Raw genomic sequence first — 23,970 nt, 5'->3', positions numbered from 1 at the left:
AAGGAGGGAGGATCCTTTGAACCCATGGAGTTTGAGGCCACAGTGAGCTATGATCGCTTCCATTGCACTCCGGCGTGGACGACAGAGCCAGACCCCATCTCTAAAAAAGGGAGAGGGGGAACGGAGAGGGGCCCTAAGGACCCAGACATCCCTCCAACCAAGGAGTCCTATGGGCTGGGGAGCGTTTTGGCACTGTGGGTATGGGTGGGCTTGCACTGGGTGGCCGAGAGTCCTTTCTGTCTGACCTGTGTATGCTAGAGATGGGGAAACTGAGGCCCCTTGGGGGGTGGGGAATGGGAATGACTGCAGGAGGAGTGTCTTGCAGTGAGGCTGGGGCAGCCAAGGAGTCTCCGGGATCTGCAAAGTTGTGCCTTTAGAAGAGTAGAGGTTCAGAGGAGGGGCCGGGCGTGGTGGCTCACGCCTGTAATCCCAGCAGTTTGAGAGGTCGAGGCAGGTGGATCACCTGAGGTCAGGAGTTTGAGATCACCCTGGCCAACATGGTGAAATCCTGGCTCTACTAAAAATATTAAAAAATTAGCTGGGTGCGGTAGTGCACGCCTGTAATCCCAGCTACTCGGGAGGCTGAGACAGGAGAATCACTTGAACCCGGGAGGCAGAGGGTGCAGTGAGCCAAGATTGTGCTATTGCACTCCAGCCTGGGCAACAAGAGTGAAACTCCATCTCAAAAAAGACATTCAGTGGAAGCCCCAGATGGGTTATTTCCAAGTGGTGTGGAGAGAAGGAAGGAAGGTGGAGCCCTAATCTGGGCTGCCCCAGACACCCATTGACCTTTCTCCCCTCCCACCTAGGCCCCAGTCCAGCCTCTCTGAAACACCCAAGCCAAGCCCCTCCCCTGCTCTAAACGCTGCTGTGGCTCCCTATTGCCCTCTGGGTAGAGGCTCAGCCCTTGATCCTGGCATTTGAGGGCCCTTTGCTGCTCAGCCCCAGTCATTCCTCCCCACTCCTCCTGCCATGGCCCCCTGAAAATGGCTGGTGACAGAATGCACCCCCGCTGCACCCCATCCTTACCCCTCAAATGCCACCTCCTCCCTGAAGTCTTCCATGCTCTCTCTCCATCTGCTTCCATTGCCTTACCCAGGCGTTACCTCAATTACGACCCCTCCCCACTAAACACACACACTGCCCCTCACTCGGGGGAGCTCCGGTGGGAGGCAGGGACAGAAGTGCACTGAGCTGTGTAACCCTCCTTTTCCCGCCAAGACCCTTAGCCCAGGGTCCACAAATGACAGCGGAAATGATACATGGGTTTGTAGACTCCTCGGAAAGCAAAACCCAGGCTCCATCCCCATCAGCCAAGAGTATGCCGGGCACAGTGCCTGGCACGGGAAGTCACCCAAGAGCGGGTGCCAGGCAGTGTCTTACAATTTGGTGTCTGCACAGGCCCAGAAAGATGACACGACGCCCCGAGTCTCGCAGCTTGACGTGCCCAGGATCGTTCATTCATTTATTCATTATTCATTCATTTATTCTGTGCCTGTGTGCTGAGCTCGGATTCTGCGTTCAGCACCTGACAGGCCTCACCTTACAGAGTCCTCCAAACACTTCTAGGGGCCAGGTGTGGTGACTCACACCTGTAACCCCAGCACTTTAGCACTTTGGGAGGCTGAGGCGGGTGGATCACCTGAGGTCAGGAGTTCGAGACCAGCCTGGCCAACACAGTAAAACCCCATCTCTACTAAAAATACAAAAAGTAGCTGGGCATGGTGGCGGGTGCCTGTAATCCCAGCTACTCGGGAGGCTGAGGCAGAAGAATCGCTTGAATCCAGGAGGCGGAGGTTGCCGTGAGCCGAGATCAAACCACTGCACTCCAGCCTGGGCGACAGAGCAAGACTCCATCTCAAAAAAACAGAACAAAACAAAACAAAAATCTGCTTCTAGGGCCCCATTTTATAGATGACGAAACTGAGGTCCGGGGAGGTGAAACTGTCACACTGGGCATCTTAAGGCCCCTTGCCCATTCTCAGGTTTGGTTTGACTCTGGGCCAAGTCCTGCAGCATGGAGGTAAGCAGGGGAGGTAGGGGTCCTGCCAGGGGACCACCTCGGTGACCCCTGTGTGCACAGAGAGGGGTTTCAGGAGGGCAACATTACTCAAGGCAGCTACCACATCTGAGCAGTGAAGGACACGCAGACGGACAAATTCATCTTTTTCCAGGGCAATCAGATGAGCAGCAGGGTGGCCGAGGGTGCTGGGATGTCCCTCAGTCCCCAAGACTTTTGTAAAGAAAGAGACAGCAAAGTCCCAAAGGTCCTGGCCCCTCCCTCACTGGCCAAGGGACAGAAGCTGGACCCTCTGCCCCTCCCCGCACTGTCCCAGTGTTGGGGGGCTCTCTGTCTCCAGGAACCCCAGGCTCTGGCTTTGGGGATGGGAAGTGGCATCCGGGGCTGTGATGGCCCAGCCAGCAGCTTCCCCTGGAATCTGAGCCTCGATTCCAGGGTCCCACGGTCCATTCCAGGATCTATTCTGGGATTCTGTTATTCAATTTCGGATCCTATTCCAGAATGCTGAGAGTTGATTAAACTACGTCCCCCATGGACACTGCTGTCACACTCGTGCGGGAACCAGAAAGCGGGGGGTCGCCCTCGCTTCAGAAAGCAGCAGTATCGGGCCAGGCGGTTGGTGGGGGGGCTCCCCCGTGCCAGGAGGAGGGGGTAGAAGGTGGAAAGTCAAGCAAATGACCTGGATCACTCCCCTCCTGGCTTATAAAGAGACAGAAGGGTCCACTCGTACTGTCCCCCAACACACACACACACGCGCACACACACACACACACGCATGCACACGCACACACAGAGGTGTTTTCTTGGGTGGGGGAAGCAGGGCACAGGAGAGATGGTGGCTGTCTTGGTGTCTCACGTGACCCAGTTCCTCCCTGACTCCCAGGCTGTGCTCGTGCGGGCGTGTGCAGGCACGTGAGCCGCCTGGGTGGGCTTTTCCAGCACAGGGCGAACCTCGTGCTTCAGCTCCCTGCGGAGGAGCCATCAGCAAGAGCTCAGATGAGCAAGCATGCTCAGACGTGGCTGGCAGGCCAGGGGGGTCTTCCTCCCCAGCAGCCCCCATCTGCCCCTCACCAGCCTCCCATTCTCACTCCAAAAGGCTGGCTCCATTTCTGCAGGCATTCCCGGGAAAAGGTGGCACACCCCACAGATCTCAGCTTTGCTAAGCAGATGGGTGTTAGCCACAGAGGCTGATGATCCTGGGGACACACTTGAGAGAAGTGTGATGTGTGTCCACCAAAAAACAACCTTGAGGATCTCTATTTGTCTCAGCAGACACTGGAAACAACCCAAGTGTCCCCCAACAGGGGAACGGATGACGGATGAGTAAATGACATGTTTGCATTCTGGAATACTAGACAGCAATGAAAAAGCCCAAGGCGCTGATACACACAGCAACACACGTGATTCTTTCTTTCTTCTTCTTCTTCTTTTTTTTTTTTTGTACTGGGTCTCGCTCTGTCACCCAGGCTGCAGTGCAGTGGTGCAATCATAGTGAGGTAGGAGGTGAGACTCGACTCAGGAGGCGGGGCTGAGATACGGGACCAAATTGAAGACTAGCTAAAACAGGGATGGAGTCGAAGCAGCTCTCCCTGAGACATGCCCACCAGGGTGCCATGTCCATTTACTGTTGCCACGGCAACACCTAGACGTTACCGTCCTTTCCATGGCAATGACCCAATGACCCGAAACTTCCCACTCTTTTCTTAGAAATTTCTGCATAATCTGTCCCTTAATTTAAATGTAATTAGAAGTGGGGGCCGGGCATGGTGCGCTCACGCCTATAATTCCAGCACTTTCAGAGGCCAAGATAGGCAGATCACCTGAGGTAAGGAGTTCGAGGCCAGCCTTACCAACATAGTGAAACCTGGTCTCTACTAAAAATACAAAAATTAGCTGAGTGTGGTGGTGGGCACCTGTAATCCCAGCTACTCGGGAGGCTGAGGCAGGAGAATCACTTGAACCCAGGAGACAGAGGTTGCAGTGAGCTGAGATCACGCCATCACACTCCAGCCTGGATGACAGAGTGAGACTCCATCTCAAAAAAAAGAAAGAAAAATGAAAAAGAAAAGAAAAGAAAGTAATCAAGAATGGCTGCTGCATAGAGCAGCCGCCTGGGCTGCTTGTCGGCTATTTTTATGGTTACTCCTTGATCATATGCTAAACAAGGGATGGATGATTCATGAGCTTTCCGGGAAAGGGGTGGGCAGTTCCTGGAGCTGAAGGGTCCTCCACTTTTAGGATAATTTCCTGACATTGCCATGGCGTTTGTAAACTGTCATGGCGTGGGTGGGAGTGTCTCAAGATACTGTCTCAAAAAACAGCGAGACTCTGTCTCAAAAAATAAACAAAAAACAAAACCAAGTGGGTACAAATATACCTGCAGAACTGCCTCTGAACTGCTGCTCGGGGCTCACTGCCCACGGGGTGGCCCTGCTCTGCAGAGAGCAGGACCTCCACTGTCGTTTACGCTGCCGCTGCAATAAAAGCTGCTAACATCACCAGCTCGCCCTTGAATTCTTTCCTGGGTGAAGCCAAGAACCCTCCCAGGCTAAGCCCTTGTCTGCTCTGCATCAATAGCTCACTGCAGCCTCAACCTCCTGGGCTCAAATGCTCCTCCCACCTCAGCCTCCTCAGTAGCTAGGACTCCAGGCACAAGCCACCACACCTGGCTAGTTTTCTTATTTTTTTGTAGAGATGGGGTCTTGCTATGTTGCCCAGGTTGGTCTGGAACTCCTGGGCTCAAGCAATCCTCTGGTCTTGGCCTCCCCAAAATGCCGGGATTACAGGTGTGAGCCACTGCACCCGGCCTTCCATAGATAAATCTCATCATCATTAAATTAAGTAAAACAGGCCAGGCCCAGTGGCTCGTGCCTGTAATCCCGGCACTTTGGGAGGCCGAGGCAGGCAGATCACTTGAGGTCAGGAGTTCGAGACCCACCTGGCTAACATGGTGAAACCCTATCTCTATTAAAAATACAAAAAATTAGCTGGGTGTGGTGGCAGACGCCTATAATCCCAGCTACTTGTGAGGCTGAGGCATGAGATTTTGAATCAGGGAGGCAGAGGTTTCAGTGAGCCAAGATCACGCTACTGCACTCCAGCCTGGGTGACAGAGTGAGAGTCTGTCTCAAAAAAGAAAAAAAAAAAGTTGGGGTGCAGTGGCTCACGTCTGTAATCCCAGCACTTTGGGAGGACAAGACAGGTGGATTACGAGGTCAGGAGCTCGAGACCATCCTGGCTAACATGGTGAAACCCCATCTCTACTAAAAATACAAAAAAATTAGCCGGGCATGGTGGCAGGTGCCTGTAGTCCCAGCTACTTGGGAGGCTGAGGCAGGAGAACAGCGTGAACCCGGGAGGCTAAGCTTGCAGTGAGCCGAGATCGCACCACTGCACTCCAGCCTGGGTGACACAGCAAGACTCTGTCTCTTAAAAAAAAAGAAAAAGAAAAAGAAAAAAAATGAAACAAGAAAGCACACATAAAAGATGACAGACTATTATCCCACTTATGTTAGGTTAAAAGGAAAACAGGCAAAAAAAAAAAAAAAAAAAAAAACACCTAGTGCTTTAGGGACATATTTATAAATGGCAAAACCATGGAGAATTTTGTTTTTTTTTCAGATGGGGTGTCACTATGTCGCCCAGGCTGGTCGCAAGCTCCTGGGCTCAAGCGATCCTCCTGCCTCAGCCTGCTGAGTAGCTGGAATTCCAAGGGCACACCACTGTGCCCAGTAAAACCACGAAGAAAAGCAAAGGCGTGTTACCAACAACCAGATAGTGGCTCCTTCAGCAGAAAGAAAAGGGTTGGGCTTAGTAATACGGCATGGGGTGGATTCTAGAGGACCAGCTGGGTAGTGGTAATCAGGGTGTTTGTTTTGTAAGTATTTATGTTTCATGCACTTTTCTGTAAGTGTGTGTACTACTTTTATTTATTAATTAATTTATTTTCGAGACTGAGTCTCACTGTATCGCCCAGCTTGGAGTGCAGTGGCACAATCTCAGCTCACTGCAACCTCCACCTCCCAGGTTCAAGCGATTCTGCTTCTTCAGCCTCCCGAGTAGCTGGAATCACAGGCACCCACCACCACGCCCGGCTCATTTTTGTATTTTTAGTAGAGACAGGGTTTCACTGTGTTGGCCAGGCTGGTCTTGAACTCCTGACCTCAGGTGATCCGCCCGCCTCAGCCTCCCAAAGTGCAGGGATTACAGGCGTGAGCCACCGTGCCCGGCCATGTGTAGTACTTTTAAATAGTTTAAGAAATATTTGTTTATTTGTTTGTTTGTTTGTTTTTAGAAACAGTGTCTTGTTCTGTTGCCCAGGCTGGAGTGCAGTGGCACAATCTCGGCTCACTGCAACCTCTGTCTCCTGGGTTCAAGCGATTATTGTGCCTCAGCCTCCCGAGTAGCTGTGATTACAGGTACGCGACACCACGCCTGGCTAATTTTTTGTATTTTGAGTAGAGACAGGGTTTCACCATGTTGGTCAGCCTGGTCTCGATCTCCTGACCTTAGGTAATCCCGCCTCTGCCTCCCAAAGTGCTGGGATTACAGGCATGAGCCACTGCGCCCAGCCTGGTCTCCCCTCCCTTTTTTTTTGAGACGGAGTCTCGCTCTGTCGCCCAGTCTGGAGTGCAATGGCGCGATCTCGGCTGACCGCAACCTCCGCCTCCCAGATCCAAGCCAATCTCGTGCCTCAGCCTCCCAAATAGCTAGGATTATAGGCGCCTGCCACCATGCCCAGCTAATTTTTTGCATGTTTAGTAGAGATGGAGTTTCACCATGTTGGCCAGACTGGTCTTGAACTCCTGACCTCAAGTGATCTGCCCACCTCGGCCTCCCAAAGTGCTGGGATCACAGGCGTGAGCCACAAATTTATCTATATTTTTTAATTTTTAAAAATTTTTTGAGACAGTCTCGCTCTGTCGCCCAGTCTGGAGTGCAATGGTGTGATCTCGGCTCACTGCAACCTCTACCTCCTGGGTTCAAGTGATTCTCCTGTCTCAGCCTCCCAAGTAGCTGGGATTACAGGCATGTGCCACCACGCCTGGCTAATTTTTGTAATTTTTGTATTTTAGAGTTTCATCATGCTGGCCAGGCTCCTGACCTCAGGTGATCCACCCCCCTCAGTAGTCTCATGCTGGGATTACAGGTGTGAGCCACTGCCCTTAAGTGTAAATTTAAATCTTTACACTGGCCCTTAAGTGTAAATTTAAATCTTGCCTTTCTCTTGCTTTAGATTCTAGACTCTAGATCTGTGCTGTCCGATATGATCCAGATCCTGGGTCTAGAATATTCTAGACCTATGCTGTCCATGATACAGTAGTTGACCTCTCTGGTCTAGAACAGTCTACATCCCATATGGTAGCTGGGCACCAGTCTAGAACACTCTGGATCTGTGCTCTGTAACCCAGCAGCTGCGCCCGGTCTAGAACATGCTGGATTGCACTGTCCAGTACTGTAGCCATTAGCCACATGTGGTGGTTTAAGTTTAAATTTGAAATTACTAAAACTAAGTAACATTAAAAATCAGTTTCTTGGCCGGGCGCGGTGGCTCATGCCTGTAATCCCAGCACCCTGGAAGGCCAAGATGGGCAGATCACCTGAGGTCGGGAGTTTGAGACCAGCCTGGCCAACATGGAGAAACGCCATCTCTATTAAAAATACAAAAATTAGCCGGGCATGAGTGCCTGTAATCCCAGCTACTCGGGAGACTGAAGAAGGAAAATGGCTTGAACCAAGGAGGCAGAGGTTGCAGTAAGCCGAGATCACGCCACTGCACTCCAGCCTGGGGTACAGAGCAAGTCTCCGTCTCAAAACAATAAAATGAATAAAATAAATGAATTTAAAAAATCAGTTTCTGAGTACACTTGTCCCAATTCAAAGGCTCAACAGCCACACGGAGCTAGTGATGAGCACACTGCACAGCACAGGCAGAGAACGTATCCACCATTGCAAATGTTCCATGGATAGCGCTGGCCTAGAACAGGCTTCAGAAAACTTCAGTCCATTCTGGGCCCCTCCTGTTTTTGTTTTTATTTTTGTCTGAAACAGGGTCTCACTCCATTGCCCAGGCTGGAGTACAGTGGTGCAATCCTAGCTCACTACAGCCTCAACCTCCTGGGCTCAAGTGATCCTCCTCTCTCAGCCTCCCAAGTAGTTGGGATTATAGGTACACGCCACCATGCCCAGGTAGTTTTTAAAATTTTTTGTAGAGATGGGGGTCTCTCTATGTTGCCCAAGTGGGTCTCAAACTCCTGGGCTCAAGCAATCCTCCTGCCTCAGCCTCCCAAAACACTGGGATTACAGGTGTGAGAACCACCAGGCCTGGTCTTGAAAATTATTAATGAGCTATTTCACACCCAGTCCAATTTTTTCATACTAAATGTTCAAAATCTGGTGTATATTGTTCTCTCACAGATTTGGAAATTTAATTTCTTTTTTTTTTTTCCAAGATGGAGTCTTGCTCTGTCGCCCAGGATGGAGTGCAGTGGTGTGATCTCGCTCACTGCAACCTTCATCTCCCAGGTTCAAGCAATTCTCCTGCCTCAGCCTCCTGAATAGCTGGGATTACAGGCGTGCACCACCATGCCCGACTAATTTTCGTATTTTTAAGTAGACAAGGGGTTTCATCATGTTGGCCAGACTGGTCTTGAACTCCTGACCTCGTGATCTGCCTGCCTTGGCCTTCTAAAGTGCTAGGATAACAGGCATGAGCCACTGCACCCGACCCGGACATTTAATTTCTATCAGCAACCCTTGATCTGTAGGTGCATTTTGTAAAACTGATGAAAAAATAGAGTCACGGCCAGGCACAGTGACTCACACCTGTAGTCCCAACACTTGGGAGGCTGAGGCAGGAGGATTGCTTGAGCCCCAGAATTTGAGACCAGCCTGGACAACGTAGCAAGACCTTATCTCTACAAAAAAAATTAAAAATTAGCCAGGTGGCCGGGTGCAGTGGCTCACGCCTGTAATCCCAGCACTTTGGGAGGCCAAGGCGGGCGGATCACGAGGTCAGGAGATCGAGACCATCCTGACTAACATGGTGAAACCCCGTCTCTACTAAAAATACAAAAAATTAGCCAGGCATGGTGGCAGGCACCTGCAGTACCAGCTACTCGGGAGGCTGAGGCAGGAGAATGGCATGAACCCGGGAGGCGGAGCTTGCAGATCCGAGATCGCGCCACTACACTCCAGCCTGGGCGACAGAGCAAGACTCCGTCTGAAAAAAAAAAAAAAATTAGCCAGGTGTGGTGGCACACACCTGTCATCCTAGCTACTTCGGAAGCTGAGGCAGGAGAATTGCTTGAGCCCAGGAGTTTGAGGCTGCAGTGAGCCATGATCTTGCCACTGCACTCCAGCCTGGGCAACAGAGCAAGACCCTATGTCTAAAAATAAAATAAAATAAAATACATATATATTTAGCCAGTCTTCGGTGGCTTAAGCCTGTAATCCCAGCACTTTGGGAGGCTGAGGCAGGAGGATCATTTGAGATAGGGAGGATCACTTGAGGTCAGGAATTCGAGACCAGCCTGGCCAACATGGCGAAACCCCATCTCTACTAAAAACACAAAAATTAGCCAAGCGTGGTGGTGGGTGCCCGTGATCCCAGCTACTTGGGAGGCTGAGGCAAGAAAATTGCTTGAACCTGGGATGTGGAGGTTGCAGTGAGCCAAGATCACGCCCCTGCACTCCAGCCTGGGTGATGGAGAGAGACTCTGTCTCAATAAATAAATAAATACATAGAAATATATAGACTGCATGTTAAAATGATAAGAATTGGGATATATTGGGTTCAAATGAAATACATTATCAAAATTAATGTCACCTGTTTCTTTTTTACTTTTTAAATATTGCTCCTGGAACATGTTAAATTATATATGTGGCTCACATTCTGTTTCTATTAGATAACACTGTTCCAGAACATCACCTGATCCTTATCTTCCTAGGCAAGGTCTCCTACCCAGGCACTGTGGACATTGGGGCCGGATCATTCTCTGGAGTGGGGCCATCCTGGGCCCTGCAGGGTGCTGAGCAGCGTCCCTGGCCTCCACCCACTCCATGCCAGGAGCACCCCCAAGTCGTGACAACCACAAATGTCCCCAGACATTGCTCAGTGTCCCCTTGGGGCTGGATCACCCCTGATTGAGACCCCCTCCCCAGGTTAGGGGATTCCACAGACCCCCAAGAGACTCTACGTCCCATGACCGTCTACCCTGCTGAGGTCCCAGGAGGCTGCACACATTAAAATCCGCACCCTGAGTGGGGAGGGAGAGAGGAGGTGAGTCCCAGGAGCTGGGGTCCCCCTGGTTTCTACCGTCTACCCCATTGGGAGCTTATTCTGGTGTCTGATGTGAGCAGGGAGAGGATTCAACTTTTTCCCCAAAGTAATGAACACAGGATCTCTCCCCCTGGGCATTGTGGACATTGGGGTTGAATTGCTCTCTGGGGTGGGGCCGTCCTGGGCACTACAGGGTGGTGAGTAGCGTCCCTGGCCTCCCCTACTCCATGCCAGGTGCATCTCCTCCCCAAGTCGTGACAACCACAAATGTCCACAGACAGCAGCCAAGGTCTTGGGGCGGGGGCAGGATCACCCCGGTTGAGACCCCTCCTTACCTAACCTGACCCCCTTCGTTAGCTGACAGAGGCTCCCATGAGTTGCCACTCAACAGCAGGCTGGGCATGTTCTGGCCTCCAAATCTTGGTAAGTTTTGTCCCCACTCACCCCCATCTCCACCTCCATCTGTCAAAACCCTTCCATCTCTTGACTCATCCCAAACATTCCCTCCTTCAAGAAGCCGCCCTGTCCGCCCTTCACTAAACTGTCCACGCAGGCTGCCTGCTTCTCCCTCAGGGTGCTGTCCCTGGGTCACCCTGACATTTGGCCATTGGTTCTGTGGTCAGCCCTGGAGTGAGTTAGATGGTGGCTCCCCAAAAGATAAATCCAGGCTGAGCACAGTGGCTCACATCTGTAATCCCAGTGCTTTGGGAGGCTGAGGCGGGAGGATCGCTTGAGCCCACGAGTTAAAGACCAGTCTGGGCAACATAGCAAGACTCCATCTCTACAAAAAATAAAAAACTAGCCAGGCGTGGTGGCATGTGCCTGTAGTCCCAGCTACTCAGGAGGCTGACGCAGGAGGATCGCTTCAGCCTAGGAGGTCAAGGCTGTAAAAAGCTATGATTGCAACACTGCACTCCAGCCTGCGCGACAGAGCAAGACTCTCTCTAAAAAATAATATTAAAAATAAAAAATTATATATATATAATTTATATATATATTAATTTATATATATATAATTTATATATATATTAATTTTTATATATATATAATTTATATATACCCAAATCCTAGCCCTGGGGATCTGTGGATGTGCCGTTATTTAGAAAAGAGGTCTTTTGCAGATGTAATTAAATGAAGGATCTTGAGATAAAATTATCCTGGATGTAGGCTGAGCCCTAAATCCAACGAGAAGTGTCCTTCTAAGAGAAAAGCAAAGGGACACAGACACAGGCTGGGCGCAGTGGCTCATGCCTGTAATCCCAGCACTTTGGGAGGCCAAGGCAGGAGGATCGCTTGAGGTCAGGAGTTTGAGACCAGCCTGGGCAACATAGGAAAACCACTGTCTCTACAAAAAAAAAAAAAAAAAAAAATTTTAATCAAAAATTTTAAATTTAAAAATGACAGGGCTGGGCGTGGTGGCTCATGGTCGTAATCTCAGCACGTTGGGAGGCCAAGGCGGGTGGATCACCTGAGGTCAGGAGTTGGAGACCAGTCTGGCCAACATGGTGAAACACCATCTCTACTAAAAATACAAAAATTATCCTGGCTTCTTGGCTGGCACCTGTAATTCCAGCTACTTGGGAGGCCGAGGCAGGAGAATTGCTTGAACCTGGGAGGTGGAGGCCACAGTAAGCACAGATCGTGCCATTGCACTCCAGCCTGGAAAACAAGAGCAAAACTCTGTCTCAAAAAAAAAAAAAAAAAAATCAGCCAGGTATGGTGGTGTGCACCGGTGGCCCTAGACTTGGGAGTCTGAGATGGAAGGTCAAAGCTGTGGTGAGCTATGATCGCACCACTGCATTCCAGCCTGGGCAACAGAGTGAGATTCTGTCTCAAATAAATAAATAAATAAATAAAAATGGAGGCTGGGCACGGTGGCTCATGCCTGTAATCCCAGCACTTTGGGAGTCCGAGGCAGGTGGATCATCTGAGCTCAGGAGTTCGAGACCAGCCTGACCAACATGGGGAAAGCCCGTCTCTACTAAAAATACAAAAATTAGCAGGGCGTGGTGGCGCACGCCTGTAATCCCAGCTACTCGGGAGGCTGAGGCAGGAGAATCGCTTGAACCCGGGAGGTGGAGGCTGCAGTGAGCCGAGACTGCACCATTACACTCCAGCCTGGGCAACAAGAGCGAAACTCGGTCTCAAAAATAATAATAATAATAATAATAATAAATAATAATAATAATGAAAACAATCAAACCAGATCGTTCCTCTGCTTGCTATTCTCCCCTGGTCCCAGTCACCCTTGGAATAAAATTCAAGCTGCTCACTGTGGCGGTCCTATCTGTGCTTCCTCTTCCCCCTCTCCTCCACCCACTTTCCCTTTCACTCCCCGTCACTCACTCTTCTTCACTCCTCTGACCTCAGTAGTCCTCACATGCTTCGGGCATGGTCCAGCCTCAGGGCCTTTGCACTGGCCGTTCTCTCTGCCAGAAGCGCCCTTCCTGCAGAGAGTGCACAGCTCCCTCCTCTCCAGGCCATCTCCTCAGAGAGGGCTTCCCTGACCACCCTATCTAAATGGAACTCCCGGCCAGGCACAATCTGGTGGCTCACGCTTGTAATCCCAGCACTTTGGGAGGCTGAGTTGGGAGGCTCACTTGATCCCAGGAGTTCGAGATCAGCCTGGGCTACATAGTGAGACCCCCATCTCTGCAAAAAGTTTAAAAATTAGTGGGGCGTGCCATGATTTATGATCATGCCATGAGCTATGATTGTGCCAATGTACTCCAACCTGGGCGACACAGCAAAACTTTGTCTCAGAAAAAAAAAATAATAAGGCCAGGTGCAATGGCTGACGCCTGTAATCCCAGCACTTTAGGAGGCCAAGACGAGTGGATCACTTGAGGTCAGGAGTTTGAGACCAGCCTGGTCAACATGGTGAAACCCCATCTCTACTAAAAATACAGAAACTAGCATAGCATGGTGGCACATGCCTGTAATCCAGCTACTCGGGAGGCTGAGGCAGGAGAATCACTTGAACCCAGGAGGTGGAGGTTGCAGTGTGCCGAGATCGCGCCACTGCACTCCAGCCTGGGCGACAGAGTTAGGCTTCGTCTCAAAAAAAATAATTAATAATAATAATAATAATAAATGAAACCTCCATCCTGAGTCATTGCTCTGAAAGTCACCCCATTTCTTATCTCAATATTGTTCTCACTGGCTTGCTTATTTTCTGTTTGTACTGTATCCTCATTCTGCCATAAGTCAGATGCTCAGTAAATGCTGAATGAACAAAGGGGTTTGGAGGACTCAGCCCAGGGACTGCCCTTGAGGGGCTCCCAATCTGGGGGAGTCAGAGCCAGACACAGACACCCCCAGCCCTGAGAGGTCAGGGATGAGCAGAAGGAGGAGACAGCCGGGTGTTACCTTGAAAGTAAGGTAGAAATTCTCCAGGCGGGAGAGGCAGTTACCCACGAGTACTTTAGGGGTGGGAACCCTGGCTGGGTCATTAGTGTCTGGGGAGTGAGAAATTTTTAGAAACTAAGGGTGACCAAGGACCAGAATATAAGGGCTTAACAACTCCAAAAATAGTATCCACTTCGCACCTTTCCTTTTTTTTTTTTCTGAGACAGGGTCTTGTTCTGTCACCCAGGCTGGAGTACAGAGGCGTGATCTTGGCTCACTGAAACCTCTGCCTCCTGGGTTCAAGTGATTCTCCTGCCTCAGCCTCCCAAGTAGCTGGGATTACAGACCCCTGCCACCACGCCCAGCTAATTTTTGTACTTTGAGCAGAGATGGGGTTTCACCATGTTGGCCAGGCTGGTCTCGAACTCCTGACCTCAGATGATTTGCTCGCCTCGGCCTCCCAAAGTGCTGGGATTACAGGCATGAGCCACCGCGCCTGACCCACCTTCACATCTTTAAATATTCTCTGCAGCCTGGTTAGGTGGAGAAAGTGCTACCCATATCGGAGATAAGGAAAACTGAGGTTTGAGGGGAAAGACGCTTGTTGAAGATTACACAGCCTGGGAGAGGGGAAGCTAAGATTTGAACTCAGGAGAACACAGAGGTGGAAGCAGAGAGAAGACAACAAATGAGAGGGCAGGATGTGGGGGCCATTGAGCTCTGGGGGCGAGGAGGAGGGAGGAGAAGAGGCTGATGCCCAGGGACTGAGGGAGAGAAACTGGTTCAAAAAAAGCAGTCAGGGGGCAAGTGGGCTCAATGGCTAACGCCTGTAATCCCAGCACTTTGGGAGGCCGAGGCAGGTGGATCACTTGAGGTCAGGAGTTCAAAACCAGCCTAGTCAATGTGGTGAAACCCCGACTCTACTAAAAATATAAAAATTAGCCAGGCTTGGTGGCTCATGCCTGTAATCCCAGCTACTCAGGAGGCTGAGGCAGGAGAATCACTTGAACCCGCGAGGCAGAAGTTGCAGTGAGCTGAGATCAAGCCACTGCACTCCAGCCTGGGTGACAGAGTGAGACTCTGTCTCAAAAAAAATTGGGGGGTGTGCCATAGCCAATTTGAGCCCCATTGGGTCTAGGGGGATGGGGACTGGGTGATGGCCACAGGAGTCACTCAGGAGATGACCAGTCGCAGAACTGGTGATGGGAGTTTAGCATAGCGTGGGGTAAATAGTAGGTGCTTGATAAAAATTTGGTGGATGGATGGAAAGAAGTGTAGATGGGTGAATGGATGTGTGGGTGGATGGGAGGATAGATAGGTGGATGGAGGTATACATGAATTAATAGATGGATGGGTGGAAGAGTGAGTGATGAATGAATGGATGGATGGAAGGGTAGATGGATGGACAGATGAATGGATAGACAAGTGGGTGGATGAGTAATGGATAGATGGATGGATGAATGGATGGATGGATGGGTGGATGGATGGATGGATAAAAGGGCAAATGGGTGAACAGATGGATGGATAGATGGGTGGGTGGATAGATGAGTGAGTGACTCAATGGATGAATGGTAGATGGATGGATGTGTGGGTGAATGGATGGGTGTGTGGCTGGAAGGGAGAATGGAGGGATGCATAATAGATGTGTGGGTGGGTGGGTAGGTAATGAGTAGATGGGTGAATGAATGCGTGGATGGATGGATGGATGGATGAATTGATGGGTGGATGGGTGGATGGATGGGTGGATGAATGGATAGAAGAATGGATCAGTGTGTGAATGGAAGGATGAAAGGGTAGATCAGTGGATGGATGGATAGATGGGTGGGTGGATGGATAGATAGATGGGTGGGTGGATGGATAGATGGATGGATGGATGGATGGATGGATGGATGGATGGATGGATGGATGGATGGATGTGTAGATGGATGGATGTGTGGCTGGATGAGAGGATGGGTGGATGATGGATGCGTGGGTGGGTAGGTGGATGAGTAGACAGATGAATGAATGGATGGATAGGCAGGTAGATGGATGACAGGTAGGCAGGCATGTGGACACATGGGCAGATGGGTGATGGGTGGATGGAAGGGTGCATGGATGGTTGGAAGTTATGAATTTATGGGTGACCCAGGAGAGTAGGCATGGAGAGAAGGACAGAGTCCCCTCAAGATGGATGCAGAGAAGGAGATGCTGGTGATTGTGGCATCTCCTCATCTCAAAGTGGACTCAGATCCAGGACACCAGCCTGGCAAGAAGGGCATGAGGTTTCATGGCTCTTGGTCCTTCCACCCTCTTCCATCTTCCCTCCTGGCTGCCAACAGAGTGCAGAGCTCAGTTTTGGCCCCCAACAAGAAAAGAACAAGTTCCAAGGTCCCTAAGGCCTCAGACAATAGAATAGAGACTGGGTTTGTGTCTCAGTTACCTTCATCAGGGAAATGAGGACAAAGGAATGGGGGAGAAGTGCTTAGCTGGGAGGACTCCTTAGAAGCTTTGGTAAATCTCCATGTATGTACAAATTTCTCTGGACAGAAGGACCAGAGCTTCCACCCAGGACCTGATGCCATGCAAAAACATGGTTCACTAAACTTAGATGAATTAGGCAACAGCACAGGGTCTGGAGTCAGACTATGAAGGTCCAAATACCCACTCTGCAGCTTGCAGGCTGCCTAACCTTGGACAAGTCCAGTACTGAGCTGGTTTGTTCCTTGAGTTCCTCCCTCCACCTTTTCCCACCCTGCTCTGCACCCCTGGGCTCCTGGTGCTAGAATGTGGTGGAAATGATGGTGTGTAATTCCAAGGCTAGGGCTTAAAGGGGACTGTGGCTTCCTCCTTGATCACTCTTTGGTTATGTGCACTGGGGGAAGATGCCATGTTGTGAGGAGGCTCAAGCAGCACTGTGGAGAAGCCCACGTAGTGAGAAACTGAGGCCTCCTGCAACAGTCACTAGAGGGAGCCAGCTTGGAAGCAGATTCCTTAACCACAAACTCCTGCTGATATCTTGACTGTAACCTCCCTGAGCCAGGATCATGCAGCAAACTCAGTCCCAAATTCCTGATCCCTGGTAGCTGTGAGATAACAAGTGCTTATTGTTTGAAGTCTTTATTTTGGGGATAATTTGTTATGCAGCAATAAATAACTAATATGGTCCCTAGAACTCTGCTGTGCCCCTGGGCACTAATCTGTATGGACTGACCTGCCCTCCAGCTTCTGGTTGGTTTGATTTTTTGATTGGTTGTGGGGTTTCTTTCTTTCTTTTCTTCTTCTTTTTTTTTTTTAATGTATTTTTTTAGCTTCTGGTTGGTTTGGGTAGGCACCAGCAGAAGATCCAAGATGAAGAGTGAATTCAGGGAATTTACTGCAGACTCTAGCTCACTTTTGCACATGCTGTTCCTTCTGCCTGGAGTGCCCTTCCATGCCATCTTTCAGGTTTTTTCTCAAATGTCACATCCTCAGTGAAGCCCTCCATTGAGCACCTTCTCTATAGATTGCTACCCCACTCTGCCCTGTTATTCTCTTCCAGTGCTGGAGATCAGAGAGGTTAAGTCACTGGCTCACTGTCACACAGCAAGGATGGAGCTGAGCAACAAGCCCACAGATGTGGCCACCAGACCCTACACTCTAACTTGCATCACATCACACCCAAAAGAGGGGCTCTCTATTCTTCAAGACCAACCAGAGGCCACCCCCAGGCCCAGAACCTTCCAATGCTCATGGAGAATCAAGTCAAACTCATGCCATGACCTCGGGTCCCTGTAAGGTGCACGTCAGATTTCCTACAGTCAGCCAAGCATGAAGGCTACGAATGCCCTGATGTCCCTAGAGGCTGAAAGGTCCCTGAGAATTCCAGAGGGAAGGGTGAGCTCCCTGCCCCAGAGCTCACAAGGTGGGGCACCATGGCTCACCGTGGTTCCTTCAGTCTCCATCAAGAGGCACGGCCTGGGGACCCGGATTGACTGGCTCAGGGAGACCACGCATCCTTCACTGGGGGCAGGGGCCTCCTGCCCACCCAAAGAGGACAAAGCTGACCAGGAGAGACTCGTCAGCCTGGGTGTGCTGGCTCACACCTGTAATCCAAGCACTTTGGGAGGCCGAAGCAGGAGGAGCGCTTGAGCCAGGAGTTCAGGATCAGCCCGGGCAATATAATGAGATCCCGTCTCTACAAAAATTAAAAAATTAGCCAGGTGTGATGGCATGCACCTATAGTACCAGCTACTCAGGAGGCTGAGGTAGAAGGATCACTTGACCCCAGGAGGTGGAGGCTGCAGTGAGCCATTGTACTCCAGCCTGGGCAACAAAGCAAGACCCTGTCTCAAAAAATAAAAATAAGGAGAGACACATCAGAGACAGCACCCAGGCCAGCCTCCTCTGCAGACAGAAATAATGATCAAGAAGCCCCTGTGTTGGCCAGGCTTCTTGATCAGCACTTTGGGAGGCCGAGGTGGGCAGATCACTTGAGGTCAAGAGTTTGAGACCAGTCTGGCCAATATGGCAAAACCTCGTCTCTACTAAAAATACAAAAATTAGCCAGGCATGGTGGCGCGTGCTTGTAATCCCAGCTACTTGGGAGGCTGAGGCAGGAGAATCGCTTGAATCTGGGAGGCGGAGGTTGCAGTGAGCCGAGATCATGACACTGCACTCCAGCCTGGGTGACAGAGCGAGACTCCATCTCAACAACAACAACAACAACAACAACAACAACAACAAAAAGCCCTTGTGTTAAGGAACTGTGGCTCCATTTGCACCATAAAGACAAGCGAGGAAAATCCTTTTCCTTTTTATAGTGAGAAGCAACCATGGTCTACCTTCTCCCCATGGTCCACAGAGCCCTCAGCGACCAGCCCTGTCACCTTCCCTGCCCTTCCCTCCTTTCTTTCTCCACCTCCTCACTCTGTTCCAGCCACACGGGCCTCCTCCCTGTTCCACCAACACGCCAGGCATGGTCCTGCCCCAGGGCCTTGGCATGTGCTGTGCCCTCTGCCTGCTATTGCTTCTTTATCCTTCAGGTCTCAACCCAAAGACACTGACACACTGGGCCAGGTGCCCTTGTGCAGTATACAAGCTGCACAACCACACACAACCACTCTGGTATAAATTATAGAGCACAGCACACAGTAGGCACTCAATAAATGCACACTGTTATGATGATTTCTATCCCTCTGCTCCTCATACCTCTTTCTGAGTCCAGAGACACACAGAGTTCACAGCCAATCTCAGGAGGAGCCTTGGCTCCCACCCCAAGCTGAGAGCCAGCCCCTGTCCCCTCCTCCCCAGACACCACACAGGACTCACTCCGGGCAAGGTCTTCTGCTCGTGCAGGGCAGTCTGAGCTTTGATGGCGGAATCCCTGGCACAGTAGGTGAGGAAGGCACAGCCTGGAAGGGAGAGAAACGGGGTGTTAAGAGCGCACAGGCACACCCATGGTCACAGCAGCACCGGTCACAGCAGCACCACCCACAGTGGCCACTAGGTGGAAGCAACCCAAGCTTCCATCCGCAGATGCATAGATCTACACAAACTGGTGCATCCACACAACGGAATATTATTCAGCCAAGAAAAGGAAGGGAATTCTGACACAGGCTGCAACATGGATGCACCTTGAGAATGTCACTCTCCGTGAAATAAGCCAGACACAGAAGGACAAATCCTGTGTGATTCCACTCCTAGGAGATCCCTAGAGTCATTAGATTCACAGAGACAGAAAATAAAATGGGGAAGTGCCTGGGGCTGGGGAGGGGAAGGAGGACTGAGTGTTTCATGGGGACAGAGTTTCAGTTTGGGAAGATGAGAAAGTTCTGGAGATGATGGTGGTGATGGTTGCACAACCATGTGAATATGCTTAATACCACTGAGCTGTGCAATTTTTATTTTTACTTATTTATTTTGAGAGGGAGTCTCACTCTGTCGCCCAGGCTGGAGTGCAGTGGCACCATCTCGGCTCACTGCAAGCTCCGCCTCCCGGGTTCACGCCATTCTCCTGCCTCAGCCTCTCGAGTAGCTGGGACTACAGGCACCTGCCACCATGCCTGGCTAATTTTTCGTATTTTTAGTAAAGGCGGGGTTTCACCGTGTTAGCCAGGATGGTCTCGATCTCCTGACCTCGTGATCTGCCCGCCTCGGCCTCCCAAAGTGCTGGGATGACAGGCGTGAGCCACCGCGCCCAGCCTGAGCTATGCATTTGAAAACAGTTTAAGTTGTGTGTATCTTACTACAATTTCAAAAAATAAAAACAGAAGACGATGCTGAAGCCACCATGTTTTGGGGGGGGACAGTCGAAGTGGCTCAGTGTTTTCCACCCCTTCCACCCCTGCACACACACACCCCTGCACACACACACACCCCCCTGCACACACACACACACCCGCACACACACACACCCCTGCACACACACACACACCCCCGCGCACACACACCCCCGCACACACACACACCCGCACACACACACCCCCGCGCGCACACACACCCCTGCACACACACACACCCCCGCACACACACCCGCACACACACACCCCTGCACACACACACACACCCACACACACACCCCTGCACACATACACCCCTGCACACACACACACACACACCCGCACACACACCCCTGCGCACACACACACACCCCCGCACACACACACACCCCTGCACACACACACACACACACCCCGGCACACACACACCCCTGCACACACACACACACCCCTGCACACACACACACACACCCCTGCACACATACACACTCCTGCACACACACCCCTGCACACACACACCCCTGCACACACACACACTCCTGCACACACACACCCCTGCACACACACACCCCCGTGCACACACACACCCCCGCACACACACACCCCCCGCACACACACACACCCCTGCACACACACACACCCCCGCACACACACACCCCCGCACACACACACCCCTGCACACATACACCCCTGCACACACACACACCCCTGCACACACACACACACACCCCCGCACACACACACCCCTGCACACACACACACACACCCGCGCACACACACACACACCCACGCACACACACCCCTGCACACACACACACACACCCGCACACACACCCCTGCACACACACACACACACACCCGCACACACACACACCCCCACACACACACACCCCTGTGCACACACACACCCCCACGCACACACACACCCCTGCACACACACACACACCCACAAAGGGTGAGACCAGGAAGAAGGAGAGGAGGTCCAGCCATTAACAAAGTCAGTGGCTGAGCTCAGAAAAGAGTTGCTGAGAGCCCTGGACAAGGTGGGGTGAGAGGAGTGGGCAGAGGGGCTGCCCAGCGGGGAGGATGGGGAGGGCACTAGTGGTCCCAGAAAGATGGAAGAAGGCCTGGCCCTGGGATAGGGAGCAGTGGGCTCTGCCACTGACCAGCACTGTAGCCTTGGACCATGCGCTCCCCCTCTCTGGGCCTCACTTTCCCCTATCAGAGGGAGAGGGGATGGTCTGAGAGGACCACAGCTTGGACCAGCCAATGGATGGGGGTGGAGCTTGAGAGGGTGTGGCATGGTGGCAGAAATCAGGACCAATCAGGAGAGGCGAGGGGCAGGGCCATCCCCTGGAGTGGCCCAGAGTGAGGCTGTGATTGGATGACATTAGGGATGGGAGGCAAGGGATGGGGCCAGCCCATAGAGTGGCCCAGAGTGAGGCTGTGATTGGGCCACATTAGGGATCGGAGGGTGGAAAGCGAGGGGCGGGGCCAGCCCTCCAGTGGCCCAGAGTGAGGCTGTGATTGGGCGACATTAGAGGTGGGAGACCAGAGACGTTGACAGAGACAGAGACAGGAGACGAGCAAGTCAAGAGAATCCGCCCTCGCCCTGAAAGCCTAATTAGATCAAAAGTATTCTGAAAGACGTTTCCCCGAGGTGGGGTAGGGATTGCACACAGGAGGTCAGGGGTCCTGGGATGGACACAGGGGACTGAGTGGACCTGTTTGGGGACCTGTGAAATGAGACCATCGTTGGCTGCTCCGATGTTGTCAAACCCTCGGTTCCCCCTCAAACCCCGCCCCCTATGGTCCCTGGTCTCCCAGGGACACTCTGTACGGAGCTCCACGGTGTCCACTTCTGCTCCAGGCAGGAGCTAATTAAAGTGGCCACCTGCTGGTCGCTCCCACCAGCTGGGCTGTGTGGTGGGGAGGGGGTAGGGAATCCGAGGGAATCCACCCCAGGTCCCAAAAGTCCCCTGGAACCCTGGGGGTACCAGGCAGAGCTGACAAAGGTTTCCAGCATTAAAAAAAAAAAAAAGAAAAAAAGTTTGTGGTAGGAAAGAAAAATGGTACGGCTGCTGCAGAAAACAGTTTGATAGTTCCTCCAGAAACGAAACACAAAATTACCACGGAACTCAGCAATTCCACGTCTGGGTGTATATTCAGAAGAACTGAAAGCAGGGACTGGAACAGAGATATTTGTATAACAATGTTGACAGCAGTAAGATTCACAGTGGCCGAAAGGCGGAAGCAACCCAGGCGCCCATTCACAGATGAAGGGATCGATACAATATGGTCAACCCACACAGTGGAATATTATCCAGCCACAAGAAGGAAGGAAATTCTGATACCTGATACAACGTGGGTGAACCTTGAGAACACCATGCTCAGTGAAATAAGCCAGACACAAAACGACAGACAGAGGAGGACCACAGACCCAACAGAGTCACAGAGATGGAAATGAGGATGGGGGGTGCCAGGGGCTGGGGAGGGGGAAGGGGAGTGAGTGTTTCACAGGGATACGGTTTCAGTTTGGGAAGATGAGAACGTTCTGGAGGCCAGGCAAGGTGACTCTCGCCTGTCATCCCAGCACTTTAGGAGGCCAAGGCGGGAGGATCAATTGAGCCCACGAGTTGGAGGCTGCAGTGAGCTATGATAGCACCACTGCAATCCAGCCTAGGCAACAGAGTGAGACCCTGTCTCTAAAATAAAATAAAATAAAAGTTCTGAAGATCAGATAGTGGTGATGATTGCAGAACAATATGAATGTACTTAATGCCACTGAACTGTATGCTTAAAAATGGTTAAGATGGGCCGGGAGCGGTGGCTCACACCTGTAATCCCAGCACTTCGGGAGGCAGAGGCCGGTGGATCATCTGAGGTCAGGAGTTCAAGACCAGCCTGGCCAAAAAGGCGAAACTCCATCTTTACTAAAAATACAAAAAAAAAAAAACTAGCCAGGTGTGGTGGTGGGCACCTATTATTCCAGCTACTCGGGAGGCTGAGTCATGAGAATCGTTTGAACCCGGGCAGCTGAGTTTGCAATGAGCCAAGATCACGCCACTGCGCTCCAGCCTGGGCAACAGAGCAAGGTGCTATCTCAATTAAAAAAAATGTTTTAATGGTACATTTTATATTATGCATATATCACCACAATAAACATTGTAATTGGGAATATTACCAACATACCCCTCTGAAAAGTGCAGAACATGTAAGCGTGCAATGTAACAAATGATTATAAATCCATACAACCATCTCTGTGTCTTGGGTCAAGACATAGAAAGTGAGACCGGGCGCAATGGCTCATGCCTGTAATCCCAGCACTTTGGGAGGCCGAGGCGGGAGGATCGCTTGAGTTCACAATTTCAAGACCAGCCTGGGCAACATGGCGAAAACCCATCTTTATAAAAAATACAAAAATTAGGCCAGGCGTGATGGCTCACCCCTGTAATCCCAGCACTTTGGGAGGCCGAGGCAGGTGGATCACGAGGTCAGGAGATCGAGACCATCCTGGCTAACACGGTGAAACCCTATTTCTACTAAAAATACAAAAAATTCGCCGGGCGTGGTGGCAGGCGCCTATAGTTCCAGCTACTCAGGAGGCCAAGGCAGGAGGATCGCTTGAGCCCAGGGTGTGGAGGTTGCAGTGAGCTGTGATTGTACCACTGCACTCCAGCCTGGATGACACAGTCAGACTGTCTCAACAACAAAAGTAGAAAGTGGCAGCCACCATGAAGCCACCAGAAGTCCTAGTGTCCCCCACCCCAGCACAACCCCCTCCATCCTGCAGGGGTAACCACCCCAGCTCTTGTGTATGCTTTCATGATGCTGTCCCCACCATGTGCGCATCACGTATTAATGTGATTGAGTGTTTCCTGTTTTTTGACTTATATAAACGAAATCATAGCATAGGTCTGCCCTTGCGTCTGGCTTCTTTCATTCAATATACAGTCAACAGCATGTGGTTGTGTGTATCAGGAGTGAGTTCCTTTTTGTTTCTGGGTAGTATTGTGTCCTATGAATAGACTACAAATTGCTTGTCCATTCTCCCATGGGTGGGCATTTGGGATATTTGCTATTTG

The 23,970-nt window shown here is 51.2% G+C and overlaps 1 protein-coding gene across 9 annotated transcripts in view; it reads right to left on the bottom strand.

The window, feature by feature from the left end:
- CELF5 (CUGBP Elav-like family member 5) overlaps nt 1-23,970 on the bottom strand; it is a 74,541-nt gene that overhangs the window by 27,764 nt on the left and 22,807 nt on the right. For all 9 annotated transcript variants that reach the window (XR_008495623.2, XM_054461787.2, XM_054461788.2 and 6 more), the window contains exon 2: nt 18,936-19,018. Coding sequence is in view for 7 of the 9 variants with exons in the window: in XM_054461787.2 (XP_054317762.1) it covers nt 18,936-19,018 (83 nt within the window). In the remaining 2 variants the exon portion in view is untranslated. The remainder of the gene's footprint in view (nt 1-18,935; nt 19,019-23,970) is intronic.

This window comes from Pongo pygmaeus, chromosome 20, assembly GCF_028885625.2.
Source record: "Pongo pygmaeus isolate AG05252 chromosome 20, NHGRI_mPonPyg2-v2.0_pri, whole genome shotgun sequence".
Lineage (NCBI taxonomy): Eukaryota > Metazoa > Chordata > Mammalia > Primates > Hominidae > Pongo > Pongo pygmaeus.
Note: the sequence above shows the minus strand (reverse complement) of the source record. Positions and strands in the feature narration are given on the sequence as shown.